The sequence below is a fragment of the Arachis stenosperma genome, chromosome 5 (assembly GCF_014773155.1).
Source record: "Arachis stenosperma cultivar V10309 chromosome 5, arast.V10309.gnm1.PFL2, whole genome shotgun sequence".
In the NCBI taxonomy this organism is placed as follows: Eukaryota; Viridiplantae; Streptophyta; class Magnoliopsida; order Fabales; family Fabaceae; genus Arachis; species Arachis stenosperma.
The window spans coordinates 115289832-115311546 of NC_080381.1; the positions used below are offsets into that span (position 1 = coordinate 115289832).

Genomic DNA, 21715 nt, shown 5'->3' on the forward strand with positions numbered 1-21715 from the left:
TAAGATCATTAATATATATAATTATGTTTACTATTTCATATATATATATATATATAATTGAGTCAGCTCACGAGTTTGACTTATCGAGCTATTAACAAATCGAGGTCGAGCTGACTTGACTCAGTTTCAGCCTAGCAATGAAGAAGACTAATTTTTTTTTATTACAAGAGTGGGCTCAAGACCCAATAATACGGGAAAAAACCATGTTATTGGTTCCTGAAATAAAAGGCTGAAACCCTCAAGGCCAAAAAATAAGAGCTGAAAACAAGAAAAGTTTGAACTTCCAAGTGCCCCTCAACGGTCAAATCCCAAAACGGAAAACTGCAAAAAAGCGCCAACAGGCTGAACAGAACGAGGGCAATCGCGTCTTTTCACGAAAGCACCAATCCACAACGAAAGCGAAAAACACACACTAGCCACTACACGATTTTTGAAGTTCGTACATTTTCCCTCCTTTCCGAGTCACAACTCGCTACCGAGTCAACTCAGAAACCCAGCTAGGGTTTTTTTCCCCTTTCCAAATCGAATCCTGCTACCCTCTCAGCTCAGGTAAAATTTCTTTTACAGAGCACAGTTTTGTTCCAGTGCCACGACAATGCTTAGCTGAATTTGTGCGTTGATTCCTTTTTTTTTTCCGCTTCTATTTCATGCCATGCAGTTTTTCCTACTGCACCATCGTCTTTAGTGTTGTTGGAGAATGGAACAAAAATCGTGCGAGGAATCTGCGAGAAGCGTTTCGGACTTGAAGTGTGCGAAGAATCTCAACGAATCCGATGAATCAATTGCATGCCCTACACCAAATAAGACGAATGAGCCCTTACCTTCCAAATCCAAAGAGCAACAAACTCAGCTCCCAGAAAAGTGTGCACCCTAAATAATTATATTATCTTTTTAAAAATTGTTTTGGCAAAAGTTTCAATTTCCATCAAATTTTAATCAAATTGTGATTTCATATTACTTTTAAATTTTTGTTTCAGATACAGAGCCGTAGCTGATTTGTTTGGCCATATGAGCTGCTCACTTAGATTTCTGCATCTGCGTAAAAAGTCTCCAACTTTTCAAAATATTTGTGCCCAAGTTGAAATTCTGGCGCAGAGGTGTGTTGTTTTGTTTTCTTATATGTTTCCTGATTTAGTTTAGTGATAACATTAGATCCCCAAAGTTGTCCATGAATAAAGTAGCTTCCAACATGTTATATAGACAACTAGGATGACTCTTACAGTCGTACTTTTGATTTTTATGGACTCTGCTGGAGTTATTCAGTTTGTAGTGAGACTAATGTTAACGCTTTGGCAATTGGGTGCAATCTTTTTTCAGGGATTACTCTTCTGACAACTTTGGTTTTATGGTTAAGTAAAATGAAGTTACTGTTCTGTATTTTATTTCCAGGAAATTCTCATATGCCCATCTTGCACAAATGAAGTATATACTTCCTGAGGGCATACATATAGATAAGGTCCTTGTTCATGATAAGAAGAGCTTGTGTATGAAGTCAGACATGAAGATCACCTTGGTATTTGATTTTTTGGAAGAGGAATCTAATGAATCTGCTGATATGGCTCTTCGACAATATTTTAGTTCTAGGCTTATTAATTTCTCCAATATGCATCCCGAGGTAACTTTTTTAATTTTAAGTTATCATGTTAGTTATGTTTTTGCTTTGTAGTTTACACAATACAATCATATGAAATTGTTATAGACCGTTAGCTGTCACGAGGATAATTGTTCAATGCACTGCGTTATTACAAGAGTATGACAAGGTAATTACTAGTGGGTCTTCTGGGTACTTCTTCTATTGTGTTATGTCTGACTATGTCCACAAGAGTCAATTAGCGGTAATATATTGTGTTGTGGTGTTTGGATTACCTGCAAAGAATTCTGTGCTGTGTATTGTCATTTCATCAAGCAGGTATACACACTGTATAATAACATGTTTTCTTATGTTAAAAGTTGGGTTGATGAAAATGAGAGTATCCACTTGTGTTTTTTTTTTTCTGTTTAGCTTACCTCTTCATTAGTGTATTCTTGGGCCAGGCTCAGTTATTTGCATGTTTCGCTCAAGAATTTTGAAATTGTGATTGAGGTATTTATCCCCGTTTCTCTTTTTGTTTTATTGTGGATAAGGCTGCTGATATTCCAGAGGCTGTTCTGCCAGAGCCCTTTGGCCAAAGACCATGTGGCGTGATTGATGTAGATTTGCCTGTAAATTCTTCCAAAGCTTTTTCGTCAACTTCCAATCAAATTGAATTGTTGCCTGGGAAGTTCCATCTATGTCCATCCTTTAGCCGACACTTTTCTCAAAAGGATGTTGCTAGCCAAACCGAAAAGCTCCAGTGTTTTTCAACAACTAAAGCTTCCTTGTCATCCTGTGCATCTGGTTGCCAGGATAACCAAGAAAGCAAATATGCACCACCATCTGATTGTGCAACTAATATGAAAACTGGAGGACAGGGGAAGGAATCTCTCTCTCACTTTCAACCTAATATTGCTAATACACCAGTGCATACTGTCTGTCCTCCACATGATGTTTGTGATAGTAGTTTTGGGAGCCCTGATATCAAAATTTCCTCTTCCTCAAATAGTTTGATGACGGAGACACCTGCACAATCAGCACCTGGGAGATTGATTCCCATTTCTGATGCCAAGCGTCATAACATGGATACCCGAAAGTCAGCATCATGTCGCAAACCAGCAAAAAGAGTGCTTGACTTTCCACTCATGGAAGGAAATGATGGTTTTGACATCAAAGTAGACAACTTAGAACCTACCGGAGGTTCACACAAATACGATAGCATCCTCGAATCTAGTATTGCATGTGCTGAGGATTGGAATGTACTGCCCCAGCAGGTATGCCATCTCAACCGTCTCTGTCCTATTTGTAACATCATAAAAAATGTTTAATCTTATCATTTTAGTTTGAGTAAAGTATCGTTTTTGTCCCAACGTTTGGGGTAAGTCCTATTTGTATCCCTAACGTTTAAATCGTTCTATTTGTATCCCTAACGTTTATAAAAGTGATTCAATGTTATCCTACTATCAATTATATTAACAAATCAGATTATATTTTTCAATTATTCTCACTTGGATGTATTCATTCTCAATTAGGTGTCACTTGGATGTGTTCGATTTTAATATTATACCCACTATTTGTGTTTAGATTCAATTATGTCCCTAGAAAAGTGAATTATGTAAATGTTGTAGGAATTAGTTTCAACTTTTGATGAGCTATTTTTCGGAGTAGATCATCGATTCTATCCCAAACATTTGTATTCTAACTTCAAGAAGAGATTTTTAAAACTCAAACTAAAGCGTTCATGATGTGTAATTGACGGCAGGATAACATTGAATCACTTTTACAAACGTTAGGGATACAAATAGGACGATTTAAACGTTAGGGATACAAATAGGATTTACACCAAACGTTGGGGACAAAAACGATACTTTACTCTTTTAGCTTATATAGGGTTACCGGTAGAACAAGACATCCTTGTCTTTCTACGTTTACAACAAAGGGATTTGCCAATACCTTCTTCCCCCCCCTCCCCCCCACCTCTCCCTCTCTCTCTACTGGTGGTCAAATCTGCTATGTTTTCATGCTTCACAAGCGGTATGGTTGTGCTGTGCATTTTTTTTATGACAGGTGTTGCAAGAGATCTTGAAGTTTTGACTTGTGTTAAGGCTTGTTGATAATTACCATATCCTTTGTATATACATTATCCCTTCTTTTAATTGACTGCATGCTGTTAGCTTTGAGAATCCATGGTATTAATTTTACGGGGCACACTTGATGTGCATGTTATGCTATGATTTGATCATGATAGGTGGCCTTCCTTCCTTGAAGATTTCTTTTGACAAGACATGAATAAACTTTAACTTATTTTATATGAATCTGCATTGAAAAATAATTTTTTCTCTTGTGCGTGTGATTTCTTTTCTGTAACCTGATTTCTTGATTCAGGTAGAAGAGAGGTCTGGTCACTCTCGTGAGGATACCAACCAAATTCAAGGTGGTTTAGATACAAGGGATCAAAAATCATCTTCGTTGCTTGATCTGGTCAATGTGATTCACTCTATATTTCATTCTGTCAGAGGAGCTTCAATCACGAAAGAGGAGTTTTTGCAAAAGATACTTATGAACAGTTTGGATGTTGTTGAGATTAGTATGTTCCAGTGCCATTTATTATCATGTACCAGAAAATCTTTGTTGATTACTTGCTAAGGAATGATCACTGACATCTGTGCAGGTGAAGTTGAAGAACAAATCAATTTTCTTGAAAAGTTGGTGCCAGACTGGATCTGCAGGAAGTTGCTTCCAAGTGGAGATGATATCTACAGGTAAGTCTCTTCCTGTTTACTGTTGATTATAGCTCTATAATTAGAGAGTCAGTATCATTTTCTTTTGTTAACTATGAAAATATGAAGAGCTGCATAGGAAAAATATAAATGGTACTAAGTTAGAGATTGAAAACATATCTTGAGCCTTTCACTTAATGGCTCAAATATGGTTGAGTTTTTAAGATATAGTAGAATCACTTATTTCTTAATTTTGTTTCTGATAATTTTAGTTTATATTGAGCCCCTGGGTTTAATGAACATTTGCAGCATCAAGAAAGTGTCAGATTTGGACTCAGTTCGATCTAGGCTTCTTGCCAACGTGACTCGGAGCTGAATAAAGGGTATTGTTGGATTGGCCCGGGTGATAAGCAGTGATTGGAAAAACTTGCTTTGTTGTTTTGTAAATGTTTCTTGATAGTTGCGTTGCCTAATATGATAATTAGAGGTTGGATTTGTACCAAGTCGTTGGTTTCTGGCAAAGTCCCATCTCAGTTTTCTATTTTTTAGTTGCGGCGTTGGGGAGAACAAAGTGGTTATGAAAAGGATGAGAAGTTCTGAGCATGCTTATAGGGAGGCCCAGAATTCGAAGACAAGACTTGAAGACGACTGGCTACATTGAAAGGAGCCTTTGCTGCCAAGCCTTAATTTGTTAGTTTTTTTTTTTTTAAAAAAACCAAAGATAGGGTGACTTGAACCCTGATCTCATGGATGAGTATGGAGAGACTATATCATTTGAGCTATAACTAATTGGCCTTAATTTGTTTGTTTGGTTTGCACTATTAACATAAACTAAATCATAAGCATTGCTAGAAATTTTAATATTATATTTTTTACTGTAGTCCGTACTTAGAATGAAATTATGAGGGAATGAATGTAATTGGAATGGTGATGACTATGTGGAGATGTAATGTAACTGAGAGGGAAGAAGAATTTATCATGAGGGAGAATTAGGCTGGGGAATTAAGAGAAATTCATTGGGTGGTTCATTCAGACTAAGATTAAGACCCACTTATGTGTGATAAACTAAATTAATTATATTATATATTATAAATTTAAATTTAAAATACTAGTAAATTTAATTTTGTGCTCATTATCTCACTCAGTGCTTTTTTTGTTGTTAATTATTGTGCAGATCTTGTTAAAATTGGGTTAAACTTGATAATCTTTTCGAGTTTGATGTATAATAGGTTGATTTCAAGCTTTGAGATTTTCTTCTAACAATGATGCTGACAAGTGGAATAACTTAACAATTGGACTATTCATTTTAGAGAGGAAAAACATCTACATAATTTTCATATTTTATTGATGAGTATTTGAGCTGTTTATATTTGAAGCTTGTAAAACAGATGGAATGCTTTCTATAAAAACCACGACTAAATTTAATGTTCTTCTCACAGTTAGTTTTGCTTTGATTTTATTGAATACATGCATACACCTCAATCTTTAATATGTTTTGAGCCATAGTATTAAAATGTTTTGAAATTTCTATTTGAAACTTGGGAGCAGCTCAAAATTAGGAGTGGAGTAGCTTGCAGCATTGAAAACTATGAGCACAATGAACTGGTGATAGAGGCTGTCATAATAATAAGTAACATGCCACTATGCCAGTAGACAACATGTTCTGTAATTTTATATTATAGCAATACACATTCTATAATTTTTATTATGTTAATGATTTATTGATTGTTTTTTTATTGTGTTAATGAGAGTTGTTTTATAATTTATTTATTATTTTATTTTAAAATGGTTTTTTCGGTTGAATTACGGTTGGACCAATTGGACCAATGAACTAGTGAGTAAAACGATTCGATGACCGGTCCAATTTTCAGAACCTTGTGTAATATACATGTTTGTTCTAAATTTAACAAGGTTTAATTATTCTATTGGTCTTTATAGTTATACTAAATTTATAATTAAGTCTATATATTTTTTTTCTTCTAATTGGGTCTCTATACTAATTTTAATTTTGTAATTAGGTCTTGCAAGTATAAAAAATGTTAGAGTTAACGAAATATTTATCCGCAAATTGAAGATACTCACAATTAAGAGTTTAATTAGATTTTTGATCACATATTTTTTTAGAAAGAATATTCTGTTAATTTTAATATTTTTTACATGAAAATGATTTAATTACAAAATTAAAAGTAGTATATAGACCTAATAAAAAAAAAAAGTTTAGAGAACATTTTCATGTTGAGAGAACTTAATGCTTTGGACTTGTGGGAATGTGAGTGCTTGCTAACACCATATGAAGGTGATGATATAGAGCAAGTGAGCTTAGTGCTGTCTTCAAATGCAACAAGTCTTGATTTCAGTACTTGCAATATATCTGATGAGTTCCTTCAAATATTTCTTCCACGGTTTCCCAATGTGCAAGTTTTAAACTTGTCATATTGTAATTTCACAATTCTCCCTGAATGCATCGGCGAATTCCGCTTTTTGGAGATTCTTTATCTGAATGAATGCAAGAATCTACAAGAAATTAGTGGGATTCCACCCAAGGGTTATATTATTTGTAATGCAGGATTGTTGTTGCAATCCACTGCATGATTCCTTGTGACTAGTTGTGGAGAAGATTATAACTAATCAACAACCATCAAATATGTAATGTAACTGCTCTTGAAGCAATATCTCTCATTCCTAAGACATCAAGCACAACCTTCAAAGTTTTAACTTGTTCTTCACTATTCCCCCACCTCATCTTGACTCTTATATCATGTTGTAGAACTTTCTATTAAATGATTAAATAATGACTGAAGTTATAACTATATCTTTACTTAAAACAAGAAAATCCATATATTTCCTTAGTTCATATACTGTTAATTGAGTGTTTGTATAATGCCACTACAGAATTATGCTTGCCTCGAAAAGAGGGCTTAGGTGTTATTTTCTTCCTCAAAAGTGTCGCTCTTTCTCTTACGAGAAACAGACACATTATCTGAATTTTCTGCTATTGAACTTTCTATGTTTTCTATTACTGAAACTTTCATATTTTCCAATTTTTTTTTTAAATTTTAAAAGCACAATTTCTTATAGCAAACTCCTAAAGACATACAGAAATTAATTAACATTTTCAAATTTTGGATTCAGATAATATCAATAACATGTTGGATTAGACCCTCCAACCTAATACAAATTAACATTTTCAATAAGTTTGTTATTTTTAATAAATGTTAAAGGACAAAATATAATGCACAAGCACAACAATATTAAATATTTATACCTCACAGTCAAAGAAAAGCAGGTGCATCCTTTCCATAAGAAATATAACTTTTTCTCACTTCAGTCTCATTGTTTATGCCAAGGAAAGAAGTAATAAATTACAAAAATATACATCTTTCCATAAGAAATGTATTTATTTTGTTTATTTAAAAATTAAGAAAAAATCTGTATTTTACTTGTATTTTAATAATCAAATAAATACAAAAATATCTATTCTTAATGGTGATTTCTTCCAAACCCATGGCAATTTTATGGGTAATTTACCCTTGCATATGTGTCATCATCTCAGCCATTGATCAAAAAAATTTTCAACCTTTCATTAATTGCATTCATTGATAATAGCAAAAGCCTTTAATGAACATATACTATAACAAATACTACATTAATTATTGTATACATATACTATATAGTGTATTAGGGAACATTTATAATTATAATTTATAATCTCTAACTTGTTTTTCATTTTATAAAATACCCACCATCACTTTTTGAAATTCAACATGCATGTCTCACAAGCCTTTTAAGTCATGTTTTACTTTCTGGAAAACGCATAGAACCCACTACCCACTGGTTTTTTCGCCTTCGTTCTATACCCACTACCCAACCCTGAATTTTGTTATCCTAGAACCCACTACCCAACCCTGTTTGATTTTTTCGCCTTCGTTCTATACCCAGCGTCCATTTAGCAAGAATGATCTCCTTTGAGTAACAGGTTCCGGAACTGGTACTCTGCTTTCGTCGGATTGGCGTCGACGTCAACTGAGGAGAGGGCGAAACGCTAAACTGATGTGGCTCCGGTAGAGAAATTTGTAGCAGAACTTCTGCTAGATCTGAAGCTGTGGCTGTTGGAAGCTGGTTTACCAACATTCATTTTTCGGCTGCCTTCGAATTAGGTGCGTCGGATTAGGTAAAGGTCACCTCCCTCCGACTCCGACAGTGCATTTTTTATCCGTTGAAGCTCAACCTCTAGTTGTGATCAAGGTATGTCCGATTAAGTTTTTTTCTTAATCCAGATTAGTTTAATTTGGATGATAGTCTATGCCTTTTAAACGGTTCTCTGTTTAGGGTGTTGGGTAGGTATCCTTGAATTTGGAAATTAAGTTACATTATCCAGTTCTATGCTTTGGCTAGCTTTGGGGAATTCAAATTAAAACCTAATACTGGGGTCGAAAACAATTGGGTTAGTTTAATTGGTTTTGGTTCATTTAATTTTACATGTAGCTTAGTTTAGCTTCCCGTAGTTGCTGCCATTGGCTCTGTTTATTGACATTTTTGGGTAAAATTATGGCAGGGGTTAAATTATGTCCATAAAGGAGGATGATGTTAAGAATGATTCTGATAATGATTTGGGTGATGATTTCGATTATCAACCGAATGCAGAAGATGATGCTGATGACGACGATGTGGATTCACTGGATTCCACTAGCAAGAGTGAAGAAGTTTGTGGTGTAAAAAGAATAGCGGATTTAATGGTGGAGGATATTTGGAACCTGGAGTTTAGGATGGAGGATGAGGCTTGCCAATTTTATACCGCTTATTCTTGTTGGCATGGATTTGTAATGAGGAAGGACGACGTGGTTAGGGATAATCAAGGTAGAATCATTAGCAGGCAACTTGTTTGCAACAAAGAGGGCTGGAGAAATATGAGGTATCTTGATATGGATGATAGATCAAGGGAGGCAAGGTCACTAACGCGAACCAAGTGTCCAGCTCGTCTTAGGGTAAAGCTTGACTACGGCTGCAGTAGATGGAAGGTATCATGTTTTGTGGAATCTCACAACCATGATCTGACGCCACCCCAATTTGCGCATCTGGTACCGGCCAATTGTCGTCTAACTGTGACTGATAGAGTCTAAGTGGAAAATCTTCATAATTTTGGTGTCAAGAGCTGCCATATTATGGGGTATATTGCATTCCAGAAGGGTGGATATCGTCATGCTGGCTTCACACGGAAAGATTTGTACAACCACATCGATCGCTATCGTCGGGCAAAAGTTAAAAACGGGGATGCCAATGCGGCAATAAACTATTTGATTGGCAAGTCAAACAACGATCCGCTGTTCTTTGGAAAGTATACGTTCACTAGTGACGAAAGGCTGGAGCATATTTTTTGGGCAGATGGGCAGTCAGTTATCGACTTTCACTGCTTTGGAGATATTGTTGCCTTTGATTCAACCTACAAGAAGAATAAATACAACAAGCCTTTGGTCATTTTCTCTGGATGCAATCATCACGGGCAGACTGTTATCTTCGGCTCCGGCCTACTATCCGACGAAACTACAGAGACGTATAAGTGGTTGTTGGAAACCTTTGTTGAAGCGATGGGTGGGAAAAGTCCAAAAGCAGTAATAACTGACGGAGACCTTGCCATGCGAGATGCAATCAAGAATGTTATGCCTGATGCGACCCATCGGTTATGCGGATGGCATCTGCAGAGAAATGCATGTGAAAATATAAAGAATCCTAATTTCTTGCGCGATTTTAAGGGTCTTATATACGACAACAACGACCAGAGAGACTTTGATCGGAGATGGGCAGCCATTTTGGATAAGCACAACCTTGTTGGCAGTACCTGGATGGAAAAGACGTACGAAACTCGTGAGATGTGGTCCCATTGTTTCCTTCGGGATAAGTTTTTCGGTTACATAAGGACGACATCACAGTGTGAAGGTATAAATTCTCTCATCAGATTTTATGTTAATCGCAAGAACACCCTCATTGACTTCATGCATAACCTGGATAGGGCCTTAAAGGAGTATAGAAACAACGAATTAATAGCTGACTTTAAGTCTCAGTGCTCAGAGCCAGTGATGATTACCTCGTTGGAGGTATATGAAAGATCTGCATCATGTTATTTCACGCGAAACATTTTCAAGGAAATTCGTAATGAGATTCAGAGGACAGGGGCTTTGAATATAACGGTACTAAGCACAACCTTGGACAAGGTAGAGTTCAGTGTGACTGCTCTCGGAGACCCGGCCAAAGATCGATGGGTGGAAGTCGATATAGGTAAGAATTTGTTCTCGTGCTCGTGCAAGCTGTTTGAATCACGTGGTATTCCTTATAGTCATATCTTCTGTGCCATGAAGTTCGAAAACATACTTGAGTTTCCAGATTCGTTGATATACAAAAGGTGGACAAAGAATGCAAAGAACGAATTTATTAGCACAGAAATGCCTGTGAATGATGACATCGAAAGGGTCTTAAAGTTTCGAGTTGGAGCGTTGGCATCGAATTGCAACAAGCTGTGTGATATTGCTTGCAAGGATCTTGCAGACTTTGATGAAGTCCAGTCTGAACTTGTCAATTTAGTTATCCGCCTGCAGTCACGCAAACAAGGCAAGTCAACTCCTAATGTTAACGTGGAAGGCATCAACGATCCATTTGTTGTCAAAAGCAAAGGAGCCCCTTCCAAGAGGTCTTCTTGGAGGAAGAAGAGAGCATGCTCTAATTGCCACAAGTACGGTCATTACTACAAGCGCTGTCCAGATCTGATGCAGCATAGTGTGGAAGGTAACCCTCGCGATCGATCATACGGCAATGCATCAGCCAAGGACTCAGGTTTTAGTCCAGAAAGGTTTGCTAATTCTTCGAGGTCGTTCTCAATTAAGTCCGAACACCAATCAGGACCTAATACCAAGGTACGATTTGTTTATTCGAAATAGGCTCCTGCTTTGAAAATCTTGTTCGGTGTGTGTTCCTTTAAAAACCATTAAACTATGTGAATGTTCCTCTGTTTGGGCAGCCTTTTAAAAAGGTTGGAACAAGGAAGTTTATGGCGACGGGTATGAGGAACCGGAAGGGTAAAGACAACACTTTTGTTGAGGTAATTTTTTTGAATATAAACGTCTAATTTCCGTGTCATGAACTGGGTAAATTAATGATGATCTCGGACTTCTTGTCTAAAAAAAAAATTTATAAAACAGCGGAGCCTCCATGAAAGCAGCGAATCCATTGACATCGCGTCCACGAATGGTGTTTTCAATAAAAATCTCTACTCGTTAACACAGGTGTGATGCGTAAAACTCCTCTTAACCACTTTGCGATGAATGACCATTATGGTTTTATGCATGATTATAGTTTCTGATTGGGGATTATGATGTTATCAGCAGGTGAATGAGTCACAGCAGGACATGAGACATTCATTCAAGAATTATGAATGCGCTAATGATGTCCTTGATGATAAATGTGACACACGACATGTGCAGATCGATGTCCGAGATCCGTTAACATCGTCACTGCCTTGTGGCAACAAACAAGGATCGTACATGGCATTGTTCGCGTCGATGCACAGGACACTTTGACCATTTCAATGAATTAGTCTTCTGAATTTAGTGCAATGCAAGTATAATTGGTTCTAAAAGCATGATCTATCCTGATTTACTGACCGCAATGTATTAGTCACTGCTTGGTATTGAGGAGTTTTAAGTTGTAGTTATTTACGTTAAGTATGAACATGTCAATTTTGGTGATAATGATGTTCAATAATAGGTATGTGATTTGCTTACAGTGCTGTGTTCTCGTTGCAGTAAATTGCGGTTGACTTTTGGGTAACGATTTGGAACCATTGTGATTATGCAATTCAGTTGATCAATTAGAGTTGTGTAAATTGATTTTTTTCCCTACTTAGTCCATTATGATGACAATAATGTTGAATGATATGCATGTGTTTTGCTTACATTGCTGTATTTTAGTTGCAGTTTATTGTGGTTGCATTTGGAGTAAGGACTTCCTACCATTGTAGTTATGCAATACAGTTGAAAAAACAGAGCTGTGTTAATTGAATTTTTTTCCTTTCTTATTGCATTTGATTTACCAACCAAATTATTTGATTGAATGGGTTGTAGTCTGGTGCACGAAATCGCAATAACACTTTTGCAATCCCGCACAACTAACCAGCAAGTGCACTGGGTCGTCCAAGTAATACCTTGCGTGAGCAAGGGTCGATCCCACGGAGATTGTCGGCTTGAAGCAAGCTATGGTTACCTTGTAAATCTTAGTCAGGATATCAGAAATTATCAGGATTGATTGTAAAAAAGCAAAAGAACATGAAAAAGGTACTTGTTCTGCAGTAGTGGAGAATAGGCTGAGGCTTTGGAGATGCTCCATCTTCCGAATCTCTGCTTTCCTACTGTCATCTTCATCAAACACGCAAGGCTCCTTCCATGGCAAGCTGTATGTAGGGTTTCACCGTTGTCAGTGGCTACCTCCCATCCTCTCAGTGAAAATACGTCCCTGATGCTCTGTCACAGCATAGGCTAATCATCTGTCGGTTCTCGGTCCGGCCGGAATAGAATCCAGTGATTCTTTTGCGTCTGTCACTAACGCCCCGCCTTTCGGAGTTTGAAGCACGTCACAGTCATTCAATCATTGAGTCCTACTCAGAATACCACAGACAAGGTTTAGACCTTCCGGACTCTCTTGAATGCCGCCATCAGTTCTAGCTTATACCACGAAGATTCCGATTAAAGAATCCAAGAGACATCTACTTAATCTAAGATAGAACAGAGGTGGTTGTCAAGCACATGTTCATAGTTGAGAATGATGATGAGTGTCACAGGTCATCACATTCATCCGGGTTAAGAGCAAGTGATATCTTAGAATGGAAACAAGCATGATTGAATAAGAAACAGTAGTAATTGCATTAATCCATCAAGACACAGCAGAGCTCCTCACCCCCAACCATGGGGTTTAGAGACTCATGCTGTGGAAGGTACAAGAAACGTGTAAAAAGTGTTATGAGGTCCTCAGGTCTCGATTACAATGTCAAAAGATCCTATAAATAGTAAACTAGTATCCTAAGGTTTACAGAAATGAGTAAATGACAGAAAAATCCACTTCCGGGCCCACTTGGTGTGTGCTTGGGCTGAGCATTGAAGCTTTTATGTGTAGAGATGTTTTCTGGAGTTAAACGCCAGCTTTCATGCCAGTTTGGGCGTTTAACTCCAACTTTTATGCCAGTTCCGGCGTTTAACGCTGGAATTTCTGATGCTGATTTGCTACGCCGGTTTGGGCCATCAAATCTTGGGCAAAGTATGGACTATCATATATTTCTGGAAAGCCCAGGATGTCTACTTTCCAATGCCGTTGAGAGCGCGCCAATTGGGCTTCTGTAGCTCCAGAAAATCCACTTCGAGTGCAGGGAGGTCAGAATCCAACAGCATCTGCAGTCCTTTTTAGTCTCTGGATCAGATTTTTGCTCAGAACCTTCAATTTCAGTCAGAAAATACCTGAAATCACAGAAAAACACACAAACTCATAGTAAAGTCCAGAAAAGTGAATTTTAACTAAAAACTAATAAAAATATAATAAAAACTAACTAAAAGATACTAAAAACATACTAAAAACAATGCCAAAAAGCGTATAAATTATCCGCTCATCACAACACCAAACTTAAATTGTTGCTTGTCCCCAAGCAACTGAAAATCAAAATAGGATAAAAAGAAGAGAATATACTATAGATTCCAAAATATCAAAGAAACATAGCTCCAATTAGATGAGCGGGACTAGTAGCTTTTTGCCTCCGAACAGTTTTGGCATCTCACTCTATCCTTTGAAGTTCAGAATGATTGGCATCTATGAGAACTCAGAACTCAGATAGTGTTATTGATTCTCCTAGTTAAGTATGATGATTCTTGAACATAGCTAGTGTATGAGTCTTGGCTGTGGCCCAAAGCACTCTGTCTTCCAGTATTACCACCGGATACATACATGCCACAGACACATAATTGGGTGAACCTTTTTAGATTGTGACTCAGCTTTGCTAAAGTCCCCAATTAGAGGTGTCCAAGGTTCTTAAGCACACTCTTTTTGCCTTGGTTCACAACTTTATTTCTTTCTTTTTCTTTTTCTTCTCTTTTTTTTTTTTCGAAATTTTTTTTTTCACTGCTTTTTCTTGCTTCAAGAATCAATTTGATGATTTTTCAGATCCTCAATAACAGTTCTCTTTCTCCTCATTCTTTCAAGAGCCAACAATTTTAACATTCTCAAAACAACAAATTCAAAAGACATATGCACTGTTCAAGCATTCATTCAGAAAACAAAAAGTATTGTCACCACATCAAACTAATTCAACTAGTTTCAAGGATAAATTTCGAAACCCTGTACTTCTTGTTCTTTTGTGATTAAAGCATTTTTCTTTTAAGAGAGGTGATGGATTCATAAGACATTCATAGCTTTAAGGCATAAACTTTAATTTTATTAATTATGAATTAAGAACAAGACTCAGAAAATAAATATAAGATGAAACAAAATAAACTAAAAAAAACGAAAAAATAGGCTCCTAATGATAGAGGTTTTCACAGAGTTAGGACTCAATAACCTTGATTTTGAGAAGTGGATGCTCCCTCAGCTTGAGGGGAGAGCTTTTGGCGTTTCAATTCTTGGATTTCACGCCCCTGCTCCTCTTGCTCCTCCCATTGACTTCTTGGTGATTGGATGTTCAATGGGTATGAATTCATCTGCTTCAATCTTCACTCCAGCCTCTTTACAGAGCAAGGAGATCAAGCTTGGGTAGGCCAGTTTGGCTTCAGTGGAATTTTTATTTGCAATTGTGTAGATCTCACAAGCAATCACATGATGAACCTCCACTTCTTTTCCAAGCATAATGCAATGAATCATCACTGCTCTCTTGATGGTAACCTCAGAACGGTTGCTAGTGGGCAATATGGAACGCCCAATGAAGTCTAGCCACCCTCTTGCAATTGGTTTGAGGTCTCCTCTCTTGAGTTGGTTTGGGACACCTTTAGAATTGGTTATCCACTTAGTTCCAGGGAGGCATATGTCCTCTAGAACTTGATCCAACCCTTTGTCTACTCTCACCATCCTCCTATTAAAGGAGTCAGGATCATCTTGCAGTTGAGGCAACTTGAAGATTTCTCTTATTTTGTCCAGATGGAAGTACATAACTTTCCCTCTGACCATGGTTCTATAGGTATGGTAAGCGGTTCCAGTCATTCTCTGCTTATCTGTCAGCCACAGATTTGAGTAGAATTCCTGAACCATGTTCCTTCCAACCTTTGTCTCAGGATTGGTTAGAACTTCCCAACCTCTGTTTTGAATTTGCTCTTGGATCCCCGGATATTCATCTTCTTTCAGATCAAATTTTACTTCCGGGATCACTGACCTCAGACCCATTATTTTGTGATAATGGTCTTCATGTTCTTTGGTTAAGAACTTCTCTTGATTCCAAAGATTCTTTGGATTAGTCTCTTTCTTTCCTCTTAAATTGGTTTGTTTTCCCTTAAGAGCCATGATCTTGATGAATCTTGGCTTAGTGATCACGGAAAAGCACACCAAACTTAGAGGTTTGCTTGTCCTCAAGCAAAAGAAAACAGAGAAGAGAGGGGGAGGAAGAGGAAATTCGAATGGTGTGATGGAATGAGGGAGCCAAACGTGTATTTATAAGGTGGGGAGGGGAGTTTTCGAAAAAGAAGAGAGAAATTTGAAAGGAGATTTGAGAAGATATGGACAGAAATTGAGAAAAGGGTGAAATTTTTGAACAATGTTTGTAATTGATTTGAAATAAATTTGAAGAATGGTTTTGATTTTTGAAGATTTGAAAGTGAATGATGAATGATTGAAGTGTGATTTTGTAGAAAAGTATGGGTGAGAAAAGGAAAGTTTGAAAAAATTTGAGTTGAAAACAAAATTGTGGTCCCCCCACCAAGCTGGCGTTAAACGCCCAGAATGGCACCCATTCTGGCGTTTAACGCCCATTTGCTACCCTTTTTGGGCGTTTAACGCCCAGCCAGGTGCCCTGGCTGGCGTTAAACGCCAGAAATCCTTTATCACTGGGCGTTTTTCTAAACGCCCAGGATGCTGCACACCTGGCGTTAAACGCCCAGAATGGTGCCCATTCTGGCGTTTAACGCCCAAAATGGCACCATTCCTGGCGTTAAACGCCCAGAATGGTACCCATTCTGGCGTTTAACGCCCAAAATGCCCCTTACTGGCGTTTTTTCACCAGTAAGCTCATTTTCTCTGCTTTTTGAGCTGAATCCTTCTGTAACTCTGTGAATTCCTTCATTTTTGATACTTGCCTCTGTAAGAACTAATCATATACCCTCCTAATGACTGGGTTGCCTCCCAGCAAGCGCTTCTTTACTGTCTTTAGCTGGACTTCTGCTAAGAATCACTCAAGTCTCAGTTTTGAGCATTCCTGCTCAAAATTTCTTTCAAGATAGTGCTTGATTCTCTGTCCATTAACAATGAACTTCTTGTCAGAATCAATATCCTGAAGCTCAACATATCCATATGGTGACACTCCTGTAATCACATACGGACCCCTCCACCGGGATTTGAGTTTTCCTGGAAACAATTTGAGCCTGGAGTTGAAGAGCAGAACTTTTTGTCCTGGCTCAAAGACTCTGGTTGACAATCTCTTGTCATGCCACTTCTTTGCCTTTTCCTTATAAATTTTTGCATTTTCAAAGGCATTGAGTCTGAACTCCTCTAGCTCATTTAGCTGGAGCAGTCTTTTCTCACCAGCTAACTGAGCATCCATGTTTAGGAATCTGGTTGCCCCATAGGCTTTATGTTCCAGTTCCACAGGCAAATGACAGGCCTTCCCATACACCAGTTGGTATGGAGAGGTTCCTATAGGAGTCTTGAATGCTGTTCTGTATGCCCACATAGCATCATCCAAGCTCTTTGCCCAATCCTTTCTTCGGGCCATCACAGTCCGTTCTAGGATTCTTTTTAGTTCTCTGTTAGAGACTTCTGCTTGCCCATTTGTCTGTGGATGATACGGAGTTGCCACTTTATGGCTAATTCCATGTCTAACCATAGCAGAGTGTAGCAGCCTATTGCAGAAATGAGTGCCCCCATCACTGATTAGTACTCTGGGAACACCAAACCTGCTGAAGATGTGTTTCTGGAGGAATTTCAGCACGGTCTTGGTATCATTAGTGGGTGTAGCAATTGCTTCTACCCACTTAGATACATAGTCCACTGCCACCAGAATGTAAGTGTTTGAGTATGATGGTGGGAATGGCCCCATGAAGTCAATTCCCCATACATCAAACAATTCTATCTCTAATATCCCTTGTTGAGGCATGGCATATCCGTGAGACAGGTTACCAGCTCTTTGGCAACTGTCACAGTTACGCACAAACTCTCGGGAATCTTTATAGAGAGTAGGCCAGTAGAAGCCACACTTGAGGACTTTAGTGGCTGTTCGCTCACTTCCAAAATGTCCTCCATAATGTGATCCATGGCAATGCCATAAGATCTTTCGTGCTTCTTCTCTGGGTACACATCTGCAGATCACTCCGTCAGCACATCTCTTAAAGAGATATGGTTCATCCCAGAGGTAGTACTTTGCATCTGAAATTAATTTCTTTCTTTGCACATTGCTGTACTCCTTGGGTATGAACCTCACAGCTTTATAATTTGCAATATCTGCAAACCATGGAGCTTCCTGAATGGCAAAGAGTTGCTCATCTGGGAAAGTCTCAGAGATCTTAGTAGAAGGGAGGGACGCCCCAGCTACTGGCTCTATTCGGGACAGATGATCAGCCACTTAGTTTTCTGTCCCTTTTCTGTCTCTTATTTTTATATCAAACTCTTGCAGAAGCAACACCCATCTGATAAGCCTGGGTTTTGAATCCTGCTTTGTGAGTAAGTATTTAAGAGCAGCATGGTCAGTGTACACAATTACCTTTGATCCCACTAGGTAGGATCTAAACTTGTCAATGGCATAAACCACTGCAAGTAACTCTTTCTCTGTGGTTGTGTAGTTCTTTTGTGCGTCATTTAGAACACGGCTGGCATAATAAATGACGTGCAAAAGCTTGTTATGCCTCTGTCCCAACACTGCACCAATGGCATGATCACTGGCATCACACATTAATTCAAATGGCAATGTCCAATCTGGTGCAGAGATAACTGGTGCTGTGACCAGCTTAGCCTTCAGGGTCTCAAATGCCTGCAGACACTCATTATCAAAGATAAATGGAGTGTCAGCAGCTAGCAGATTACTTAGAGGTTTGGCAATTTTTGAAAAATCCTTTATAAACCTTCTGTAGAATCCTGCATGCCCAAGAAAGCTTCTGATTGCCTTAACATTGGCAGGTGGTGGTAATTTTTCAATTACCTCTACCTTTGCCTTATCCACCTCTATTCCCCTGCTTGAAATTTTGTGCCCAAGGACAATTCCTTCAGTCACCATAAAGTGACATTTTTCCCAGTTTAAAACCAGGTTAGTCTCTTGGCATCTTTTCAGAACAAGTGATAGGTGGTTAAGACAGGAGCTGAATGAGTCTCCATATACTGAAAAGTCATCCATGAAGACTTCCAGAAATTTTTCTACCATGTCTGAGAAGATAGAGAGCATGCACCTCTGAAAGGTTGCAGGTGCATTGCACAGACCAAAAGGCATTCTCCTATAGGCAAACACGCCAGAAGGGCAGGTGAATGCTGTTTTCTCTTGGTCCTGGGGATCTACTGCAATTTGGTTGTAGCCTGAATAACCATCCAAAAAGCAGTAATAGTCATGACCAGCTAGTCTTTCTAGCATTTGGTCTATGAATGGTAAAGGAAAATGATCCTTTCTGGTGGCTGTATTGAGCCTTCTGTAGTCAATACACATACGCCACCCTGTGACTGTCCTTGTAGGAACCAGTTCATTTTTTTCATTATGAACCACTGTCATGCCTCCCTTTTTGGGAATAACTTGGACAGGGCTCACCCAGGGGCTATCAGAAATAGGATAAATAATCCCAGCCTCCAGTAATTTAGTGACCTCTTTCTGCACCACCTCCTTCATGGCTGGATTTAGCCTCCTCTGTGGTTGAACCACTGGTTTGGCATTATCCTCCAACAGGATCTTGTGCATGCATCTAGCTGGGCTAATGCCCTTAAGATCACTTATGGACCACCCAAGAGCTGTCTTGTGTGTCCTAAGCACTTGAATCAGTGCCTCCTCTTCCTGTGGATTTAAAGCAGAGCTTATAATCACTGGAAAAGTGTCACCCTCTCCTAGAAATGCATATTTCAGAGATGGTGGTAGAGGTTTGAGTTCAGGTTTGGGAGGTTTATCCTCCTCCTGAGGAATTTTCGAAAATTCCTTTACTTCCTCTAGTTCTTCTTGATCAGGCTGAGCATCTTTGAAGATGTCCTCAAGCTCTGATTCTAGGCTTTCAGTCATATTGATCTCTTCTACCAGAGAGTCAATAATGTCAGCACCCATGCAGTCATCTGGTGTGTCTGGATGCTGCATTGCTTTCACAGCATTCAACTTGAACTCATCCTCATTGACTTTCAGGGTTACTTCCCCTTTTTGTACATCAATGAGAGTTTGTCCAGTTGCTAGGAATGGTCTTCCTAGAATGAGAGTTGCACTTTTGTGCTCCTCCATTTCCAGCACCACAAAGTCAGTGGGAAAGGCAAATGGCCCAACCTTGACAATCATGTCCTCTATTATGCCTGATGGGTGTTTAATGGAGCCATCAGCAAGTTGGAGGCATATCCTGGTTGGTTTGACTTCTCCAGCCAACCCAAGCTTTCTGATAGTGGATGCAGGTATTAGATTGATGCTTGCTCCAAGATTGCCCTAGGGCTGTCTTGGTGCAAGCGCCTTCTAATGTGCATGGTATTATAAAGCTTCCAGGATCTTGAAGCTTTTCTGGTAAGCTTTTTAATATGACTGCACTGCATTCTTCAGTGAGAAATACTTTTTCAGTTTCTCTCCAATCCTTCTTATGACTTAAGATCTCTTTCATGAACTTAGCATAAGAAGGTATTTGCTCAAGTGCCTCTGCAAATGGAATCTTTATTTCAAGAGTCCTTAGATAGTCTGCAAAGCGGGCAAATTGCTTATCCTGTTCCGCTTTGCGGAGTTTCTGAGGATAAGGCATCTTGGCTTGATATTCTTCAACCTTAGATGCTGCAGGTTTATTCCTTACAGAAGTGGTTGAAGAGGCCTTGTTAGAAGGATTATTATCAGCACTCTCAGGTGTCTGATTCTCCCTTGGCGTTTGAACGCCAGGATTGGGAGGAAAATGGGCGTTTAACGCCAACTTTTCCCCCTTTTCTGGCGTTTGAACGCCAGAACTGGGCAGGGACTGGGCGTTTAACACCAACTTTCCTTCCCTTTCTGGCGTTTGAACGCCAATAATATTCCTCTCTGGGCTCTTGTTGTCCTCAGAGGGATTTTGAACAGTGGTTTAGTTATCCTCTGTCAATTGTTCCTTGTTTGGCTTTTTGCTCTTTTGAGCAGTGTTATTTAGTGTCTTCCCACTCCTCAGTTGAACTGCTTGACATTCCTCTGTTATCTGTTCAGATATTTGCTGTTTTGCTTGATTCAACTGCAGTTCTATTCTCTTGTTAGCAACCTTAGTATCATGGAGTATTTCTTTAAATTCTGCTAACTGTTCTGTCATCAGGAGTAATTGTTGATTAAGCTCATTCATCTGTTCTTGAGGATTAGGATCAGTGACTAATGCCATGACTTCCTCCTTTGGTACGAACTCATTGCTAGAATATAAGTATTGATTTCTAGCAACAGTGTCTATAAGCTCTTGAGCTTCTTCAATTGTCTTCCTCATGTGTATAGATCCACCAGCTGAGTGGTCTAAAGACATCTGAGCTTTTTCTGTGAGCCCATAGTAGAAGATGTCTAACTGTACCCACTCTGAGAACATTTCAGAGGGGCATTTTCTAAGCATACCTCTATACCTCTCCCAGGCATTATAAAGGGATTCATTATCCTCTTGTTTAAAGCCTTGGATGTCCAGCCTTAGCTGTGTCATCCTCTTTGGAGGGTAGAAATGATTCAGGAATTTGTCTGATAACTGTTTCTATGTCTTTATGCTTGCTGTAGGTTGGTTATTCAACCACCTTTTAGCTTGATCTTTTACAGCAAATGGAAACAGTAATAGTCTGTAGACATCCTGATCTACCTCTTTATCATGTACTGTGTCAGCAATTTGTAAAAATTGTGCCAGAAACTCAGTAGGTTCTTCCTGTGGAAGACCGGAATACTGGCAATTTTGCTGCACTATGATAATGAGTTGAGGGTTTAGCTCAAAGCTGCTTGCTTTGATGGGAGGTATACAGATGCTACTCCCATATGCAGCTGTAATGGGGTTAGCATATGACCCCAGAGTCCTCTTGGACTGATTAATTCCACTTAAGTCCATAATGGACAAAAGGGAAA

The 21715-nt window shown here is 38.6% G+C and overlaps 3 protein-coding genes across 3 annotated transcripts; all 3 read left to right on the top strand.

Annotated features, from left to right (window-relative positions):
- The first annotated feature begins 421 nt into the window (after window positions 1–421).
- Window positions 422–5225, top strand: LOC130982673 (CDT1-like protein a, chloroplastic). Its single transcript, XM_057906722.1, has 8 exons — window positions 422–549; window positions 659–861; window positions 978–1097; window positions 1390–1615; window positions 2125–2847; window positions 3959–4160; window positions 4245–4335; window positions 4603–5225. Exons 2-8 carry the CDS (start codon window positions 698–700, stop codon window positions 4667–4669), a joined length of 1593 nt encoding a protein of 530 aa, XP_057762705.1. The 5' UTR covers window positions 422–549; window positions 659–697; the 3' UTR covers window positions 4670–5225.
- A 3633-nt stretch (window positions 5226–8858) lies between these two features.
- Window positions 8859–9413, top strand: LOC130981150 (protein FAR1-RELATED SEQUENCE 5-like). Its single transcript, XM_057904770.1, has one exon. It carries the CDS (start codon window positions 8859–8861, stop codon window positions 9411–9413), a length of 555 nt encoding a protein of 184 aa, XP_057760753.1.
- Window positions 9414–9455: 42 nt separating this feature from the next.
- On the top strand, window positions 9456–11861 carry LOC130981151 (protein FAR1-RELATED SEQUENCE 5-like). The gene is made up of 3 exons (XM_057904771.1): window positions 9456–11198; window positions 11303–11383; window positions 11670–11861. Exons 1-3 carry the CDS (start codon window positions 9456–9458, stop codon window positions 11859–11861), a joined length of 2016 nt encoding a protein of 671 aa, XP_057760754.1.
- Window positions 11862–21715: the final 9854 nt, after the last annotated feature.